Source organism: Entelurus aequoreus, linkage group LG01 (genome assembly GCF_033978785.1).
Source record: "Entelurus aequoreus isolate RoL-2023_Sb linkage group LG01, RoL_Eaeq_v1.1, whole genome shotgun sequence".
NCBI classification, from domain to species: Eukaryota; Metazoa; Chordata; class Actinopteri; order Syngnathiformes; family Syngnathidae; genus Entelurus; species Entelurus aequoreus.
The window spans coordinates 19,191,856-19,200,562 of NC_084731.1; the positions used below are offsets into that span (position 1 = coordinate 19,191,856).

The 8,707-nt window shown below is 37.4% G+C and overlaps 1 protein-coding gene across 2 annotated transcripts in view; it reads right to left on the reverse strand.

Annotated features, from left to right (window-relative positions):
* Positions 1–6,310: 6,310 nt before the first annotated feature.
* The window catches only part of LOC133648777 (transcription factor SOX-13-like), a 78,822-nt gene continuing 76,425 nt past the window's right edge, over positions 6,311–8,707 (reverse strand). For both annotated transcript variants that reach the window (XM_062045207.1, XM_062045198.1), the window contains exon 13: positions 6,311–7,159. In XM_062045207.1, the coding sequence (XP_061901191.1) occupies positions 6,871–7,159 (289 nt within the window). In that variant the 3' untranslated portion in view covers positions 6,311–6,870. The remainder of the gene's footprint in view (positions 7,160–8,707) is intronic.

Below are 8,707 nucleotides of genomic sequence, written 5' to 3' on the forward strand. Positions count from 1 at the left end.
GACAAGCAGGTTCCCCTAAACCAGGGGTCGGCAACCCGCGGCTCTAGAGCCGCATGCGGCTCTTTAGCGCCGCCCTAGTGGCTCTCTGGAGCTTTTTCAAAAATGTATGAAAAATGGAAAAAGATGATGGGAAAAAAACATATTTTTTGTTTTAGTATGGTTACTGTAGGAGGACAAACATGACACTAATTGTTATAAATCACACTGTTTGTATTAAACACGCTTCACTGATTCGAGTATTTGGCGAGCGCCGTTTTGTCCTACTAATTTTGGCGGTCCTTGAACTCACCTTAGTTTCCATGTATAACTTTCTCCGACTTTCTAGGACGTGTTTTATGCCACTACTTTTTCTGTCTCATTTTGTCCACCAAACCTTTAAAGTTGTGCATGAATGCACAAAGGTGAGTTTTGTTGATGTTATTGACTTGTGTGGAGTGCTAATCAGACATATTTGATCACTGCATGACTGCAAGCTAATCGATGCTAACATGCTATTTAGGCTAGCTATATGTACATATTGCATCATTATGCCTCATTTGTAGCTATATTTGAGCTCATTTAGCTTCCTTTAAGTCCTCTTAATTTAATTTATATCTCATGACACACTATCTGTATGTAATATGGCTTCTAATTTGTTGCGGCTCCAGACAGATTTGTTTTTGTATTTTTGCTCCAATATGGCTCTTTCAACATTTTGGGTTGCCGACCCCTGCCCTAAACCCAAGATCTTGTCAATTTTGTTGAGGCCAGTTAAATAGTTCCAATGTTTAGATTGGGAGAGCAGTGCAAAAAGAGGCAACAAGAAAGTTAAGACAAGACAAAGAAGCAAGCAGGATAGGAAAAGGGAGCGTCCGCCCTCGATGAGTGCCAATGAGAAAAAGAACAAATCTATACATTAGAATTCTATGTGCTCTCAATTGTGACATGAGGATGACGTGTGTGCTGAGGTTATAAGCCACTCTGTAATGAACACACCAGAATGACATTTTCACAATACAAAGTGTTTATTTGATGGCAACAGTGGGCAAATAGTGTTAAGTCATGTATACATCGTACAAATGTATGTATATCCAATCACTTTTACATTGAATGAACAGTAAGATTGCAGAACGGTACATGGCTTTATTGTCTCCAGTGTGGTGTCACTAAACCCTTTTGTTAAAACACATTAAGAAACGTTTATAACTGGAAATATGTACTTTTCACAGTTTCATCCTATTTAACAGTATTAATATCATGGTCTAACCTACCCTTAAAAGTGGATGTTCCTGCTTCCTGGCTGCTGTGTACATTTGTCATTATGATGACTGGCGAGTTTCAACTTTTCATCACATTTTATTTATCATATATAAATATAATTATGTATACTTATGTGTATATATATATATATAATTATATATATATATATATATGAATATAATTATATATATATAATTGTATTTATATATATAATTTTTTATATATATATATAAATATAATTGTATTTATATATATATGTAATTATATATATAATGTTATATATATATGTATACATATAAAATATATATAGTTATATATATATATATATATCATATATATACAGTATATATATATATATAGTTATATATATATATAATTATATATTTATACATACGTATGTATGTATGTATATATATATATATATATATATATATATATATATATATATACACTTCAAGAAGGTAGAAGTACATATATATAAACATGATTTATGTACTTCGACCTTTGCGTATACTACTTTTACTTTTGCGTGTAGTATTTCCTCCTTTGTGTGTATTATCTTTACCTTTGTGTGTGGTTTTTTTTTGTATTGCTACGTTTGTGCAAGACACTTTACCCACCTGCTCCCAGTGCCACCCACACTGGTTTAAATGTAACTTAGATATTGGGTTTCACAATGTAAAGCGCTTTGAGTCACTTGAGAAAAAGCGCTATATAAATGTAATTCACTTCACTTCACTTTGTGTGTAGTATTTCTGCTTTTGTATTTAGTACCCCAACTTTTGTGTGTAATACTTCTACCTTGATGTGGAGTATCTCTTCTTTTGTGTGTAGTATTTCTGCCTTTGTTTGTAGTTTTTTTGTGTGTGTGTGTGTACTATTTCTACCTTTGGATTTAGTCCTCTACTTTTGTGTGTAGCATTTCTACCTTTGGGTGTAGTCCTCTGCTTTTGTGTGTAGTATTTCTACCTTTGGGTGTAGTCCTCTACTTTTTGTGTGTAGTATTTCCACCTTCGTGTGTAGTGTTTCTGCTTTTGTGTTTAGTGCCTCTACTTTTGTGTGTAATACTTCTACCTTGATGTGTAGTATTTTTATTATTGTGTGTAGTATTTCTACCTTCGCGTGTAGTATTTATATAATCGTGTGTATTATTTCTACCTTCGTAAGTAGTATTTCTATCTTCGTAAGTAGTATTTCTACCTTCGTGAACATTTGTCATGACGACTGGCGAGTGTCACATTTTCACCTTCAGGACGCGTCCTTCATTCAACAGCTGTCATTCTCACCAAGACAGACGTTCACTTCCCCTCAGCGACCGATGGGGGACAAAGTGGCGCACTGCGTGACAAATCAGCGAGAGCAGCAGAAGAAGAAGGGACTTTGCAGCGACCAATCAAATGAGCTCCGGGCAGTTGGGGGGCGTGGTCATCCCTGCTCCGCGTGCTCCGGTGCCGTTTTACCTCTACCACCTGCTCCCTCCCCTCCAAGTAAGATTGCATCCAGCTCCATGAGGCAGAGTAGACCGGAAGCTGTTGTAAAAGTTTTTTTTTTCAGGAAATATGTTTAACAATATGTACAAATCGATAGGGTTTAAAAAAAAAAACAGGGGGAAAAACATGGACTCAGTGACAAATAAATACGTCTGAATGCTGAGTGCAGTTAACACAACCGATTTATTTATTTTTTTCAGAATAAAACCCACAAAACAGTGAAATGTACATCTTTAACTTACACAAACTCTTATAAAACAAAATAAAGTATCTTTCTATATTTACATCAGCAGGGGTGACGACAATGACTCAGTAGTTTGGCTGAAACAAAACACACACAAAAAAAGTTTTCCTCTGGTATATTTTTAACGCAGCATGATTTCCGGTCCCGTAAAATGACGTCAGATGTGTCTCCAGGGCCACCTTTTGTACACGCACATACACGACAAGGACATAAAGTACTACCAACTAAGATCCACTCACTTTGCTTGATTGCGTGGAGGAAATAAAAGTCCAGATTTGGTTTTTCAAAATAATATACGTCCTGTGTTGCGTCATTGCCACAGACTTGATTGGTGATGGGGTGTGTATAGCACGACAATATTAATAAGTCAACCTATGGAGTGATCAGTTATTGAAATAATGCTCGACTCTGACCTGTAAACTCTTTCCAACAAGTGCAGATGATTACCAAAATATTCCAGCTCCACTTTGAGCAGGTAAAAAAAAAACAATATTTACATTTATAAACACGTGCTTTCTGCGTGTAAAGAGAGGGTCAAAACATTCAGAGACGACAACACTAGGTATGAAAAAAACCAACAACAAACAACCGGCACAGTTAATTGCTCAGCCCGACATCTGTCTTTAAAATAAGAGCAATTAACAGAAATGATCAACAAAAAAAATAAGGATGACTCTCAATTTTGCACACTTGTGTACTTTCGAGTACACTTAGCAGTCAGCACATGTCGTGTTGTCGCACTCAAAAAGATTGAGTGTTACCATAAAAGCCGGTAAATATTCATACAAAAGACAAAAGTTGCGATCCAAACTTAATTCATAGATTTCCTATCTCTTTTGTGATTTTAAATGCCATAAATTCCGGACTATAAGCAGCTACTTTTCCCCCTTCGCTTTACCCCCTGCGGCTTATAATACGGTGCGGTTGAAAAGGTGTGTTATTGTTTGTGCTATGGGATTAAAGTTGACATTTCCTTCCGGTTAGCGCTTTCAACCGGAAGTACAAGCGCTGTTCCGTCCATGAATTGATTAACGTGGACCCCGACTTAAACAAGTTGAAAAACCTATTCGGGTGTTACCATTTAGTGGTCAATTGTACGGAATATGTACTGTACTGTGCAATCTACTAATAAAAGTTTCAATCAATCAATCAATCCATGGCGTTTCTACTTGTATGGATTCTTCATTCGTCACTTCCGAGCAATGTTTGTAGGTTTTACAATATAACTAAAACTATTCATACTTACTAAAAAGTCCCATGTGTGATGTCTGTAGGAGTGTTTTTCAGGCATATTTGTACATGTAATCAAGCTGGCGTCGATAACGTGAACCAATATGCTAACACGTTCACAAGTGCCATTTCTTTTAGTATCGTTTCAGTTTCACAAAACGTCACCGTGGAGTTACTGAGTTTTTTTAGCTGATTGGAGAGCTCGTGGGTCCATGACGATGACTTCTGTTTTGTTTGATCAGCCGTTTTACTGCCTTGGGACAGACACCATTTGGAAACAATTAAAGTGAGTAAATACACATTTACACATCTTAATGTGTAAATAACTCATTTCACGACATATATATCTGCGGATAATTTATGGGAAAAAATATTTTTCTTACAAAATGTATCGGGTGTGGCTCTATAGTCCGGAAAAATACGGTAATTACTGCTTTTTAAAGTGAACTTTATTAGAAAGTGGTTTGGCGGCACGCATCCAGCAGAGGGCGCAGTCTCACAAGTCAAATTCGCTCAACATTTTCCAGCAGGAAGATGCTTTGACAAGACATGCGTAAAAAGGCTCGAGTCCACTTTCTCCACTCATTAGGGTCACGGGGTAAGCCGGAGCCAGGTGGGGGTTCACCCAGCCAATCACAGGGCACATATAAACAAACCGTTCATGTCTTTAATTAAGTACTTTTTATTTTTTTTATGTTGAGGAAAGCGGAGCACCCTGAGAAAACCGATGCCCAGAGGTTGGAACCCTGGGGCCGTACTTATCAAGCTTCTTAGACTGCCATTTTACACTTAAGTCCTGAGAATTTGCGAAATTTAGTCCTACTCTCAAACTTAAGAATAAAAGCTTTTTATCAACGTTCTTAAGTCTAAGAATCACTCCTACTCTCCACGATATTTAAGAGACCTTCAGAGGTGTCTTAAGTGGTTAGGAGTTGCCAGAAGGGGATGGCACTGAGGCGAGAGAGACGTGCGCGAACATTCAGGGAGCGGAACGATGTCCTGGATTTGTTTGATGACGAGCAGCTGATCAAACGGTATCGTTTAGACAGAGCGGGTATTATTTTTGTCACAGATTTAATACTTTTCGATTCCATGTTGATTTCTGCATGTGGCTGCAGTGGGCTAGTATATATAGAGCCACCCACACCAGTTTCAAATTAGTTGCCTAATTAATGAATTGGAAAGAAAATGTTATGACAGTAGCGTATGTGTGTGGCCGTGAGGTGAGTGACGTCAGTGAGTGTGTGGGCGAGAGAAGAGAAGAGAGGGAGCGGTAGCGTGAGTGCCGGCGGGGACTAGTTTGTTTTGTATTATTTTGTAGTTTATTGTCAAAATATACACTCCCATTGTCCAATTAAATATTTCCAAGATATTTCTCTATTCTTAGACAACGGATTCCCTTCCGTGATTGGTCATTTCTATGGACACAGTAATGACGTCACCTAAAATTCCGTTTACGGCACATAGTAATGTCGTAATTCAGCTCTGAGTGTGACACTTAAGATTCAGTCCTACACTTCGCTGAAAGTGTGAGTAAGACGCTTGATAACTAACTTTTAAGTGCAGCTTTCAGCGAAGAATTTATTTACTCTTAAGTCAACTCTTAGACTTCTTAGGAGTAATTCTGAGAAGCTTGATAAGTACGGCCCCAGGACTGTGTGGCTCACCACAGACATTTTTAGGGCTTTTTTTTTTAGCCATCCTTGACAGGACAGGTCTGGGAATGAACCTCCGCAGATGTTATATTTTACAGCCAATGATTCCCGGGCGCGGCTACCGCTGCTGCTCACTGCTCCCCTCACCTCCCAGGGGGGTTGAACAAGGGGATGGGTCAAATGCAGAGGACAAATTTCACCACACCTAGTGTGTGTGTGACTATCATTGGTACTTTAACTTAACTTAACTTATGGTTGTGTCAGGGAGATTCTTCTTAGTGATCCACTGATTATTTGGATTAAACAGACTTCATATACTCAATTCCTAGTTTTAGCCGACAAACATTTTCTCTGCCTGCTCCTGACCTTCATTCTTTTTTTTTTTTTCCCCTTAAAAAAAAAAAAAAAAGCGCATCATCAACATTGAAATTGATGTACTTTTAACACGTGTGCATGATTAAAAACCTTTTTTATTTTCAGTTAAAAACTGCGCATTTTAAAATTTTGGGTCTGGATTTCATCCATTTTCATGACACTCAAACGCTCCAATAAATCCCTTGATTAAAGTACAGTGTTTTATCTTCCTATATTTGTTAAATAAAACCCTCTGTGGTGTTTTTAATGAATACTTAGTCCTAGTACGCTACTGTATGTTAATGTTGGTCATTGTGGTGGGACTTGGACAGCCAAGTGATTTCTGTGATGTGATTTGGTGGCAAAAAAAACCACTGGTTGCAATAACCTGACTCGACCAGCAGGGGGCAGCACGGTAATATGATGAGAGTCCATTGTGGTTGTATTTCCCTTTGCTTCCTCTGTGAGGTGACAAATGATCTTTTTCCTTCCTGACTTTGACATAAACCGACAGGAAGTGAGTTTTAAATATGAGGAGCAGCTGCAAGTTGACATGTAGTCACAGGGAGGGGGCTGGGGATCGAACCTACAACCTTTAGATTGGGAGTCGACCGCTCCGCCGCCGTTTCTTGGTTTCCCGTCAGGGGGTCTTTTCCTCTCAGTCCGTCAGGAGCACCAGTTCTCCCTCGCTTCTTTCCCCGCCGTCGCTCTCCTCCCCTTCGCTGTACGGCGCCTGGTCCCGCTCGCTCGCCGTCTGCCGTGCCCTGGGCAGAGAGGTGGGCGTGGCCCGGCTCTCCCCTCCGTGCGACGTGGGTGGGGCCTGCGGCAGGTAATGCTCCATCAGGGAGGAGTGGAAGGACATGGCCGCCACGGAGACCGAAGCGCCGCCGCCACCCGAGTACAAGGCGTCGCTGTGAGAGTAGTGGAGGGGCGCCGCTTCTGTGGGACTGAGAAGATGAGAAGGAAGATGAGAACTTTGATTCATTTCTAATGGATGCCTCATACATGGAAACACTTGACATACTACATTTATCATATCTCTCTCTCTATATATATATATATATATATATATATATATATATATATATATATATATATATATATATATATATATATATATATATATATATATATATATATATATATATATATATATATATATATATATATATATATATATATGTATATTAGGGATGTCTGATAATATCGGCAGTCCAATATTATCGGCCGATAAATGCTTTAAAATGTAATATCGGAAATTATCGGTATCTGTTTCAAAAAGTAAAATGTATGACTTTTTAAAACGCCGCTGTGTACACGGACGTGGGGAGAAGTACAGAGCGACATATACATATATATATATATATATATATATATATATATATATATATATATATATATATATATATATATATATATATATATATATATATATATATATATATAAATATTTTTATTTTTTTAAATATCTATTAACATATTTATATATTATTTAAATTTATACATACACACATACATATGTATCTATCTATCTATCTATCTATCTATGTATCTATGTATCTATCTATATATATGTATATATATATGTATATATATGTATATATATATATATATGTATGTATGTATATATATATGTATATATATATATATATATATGATTTATATGTACTTCGACCTTCACGTATACTACTTCTACTTTTGTGTGTAGTATCTTTAACTTCCTGTGTGCACTATTTCTACCTTTGTGTGTAGTGTTTCCACCTTCGTTTATAGTATTTTTATTTTTGTGTGCACTATTTCTACCTTTGTGTGTAGTACCTTTACCTTCGTACGTAGTACTTCTACCTTCGTGCATAGTATTTCTACTTTCATGTGTAGTATTTCTACCTTTGTGCGTAGTATTTCTACCTTCGTGTGTAGTATTTATACCTTTGTGTAGTATTTCTACCTTTGTGTAGTATTTCTACCTTCGCGTGTAGTATTTCTACCTTTGCGTGTAGTATTTCTACCCTTGTGTGTAGTATTTCTACCTTCGTGTGTGGTATTTCCACCTTCGCTTGTAGTATTTCTACCTTTGCTTGTAGTATTTCTATCTTAGCGTGTAGTATTTCTACCCTTGTGTGTAGTATTTCTACCTTTGTGTGTAGTATTTCTACCTTCGTGTGTGGTATTTCTACCTTCGTGTGTGGTATTTCCACCTTCGCTTGTAGTATTTGTACCTTTGCTTGTAGTATTTCTATCTTAGCGTGTAGTATTTCTACCCTTGTGTGTAGTATTTCTACCTTTGTGTGTAGTATTTCTACCTTCGTGTGTGGTATTTCCACCTTCCTTGTAGTATTTCTACCTTCGCATGTAGTATTTCTATTTTAGCGTGTAGTATTTCTGCCTTCGCATGTAGTATTTCTAACTTCGCATGTAGTATTTCTATCTTAGCGTGTAGTATTTCTGCCTTCGCATGTAGTATTTCTACCTTAGCGTGCAGTATTTCTACATTT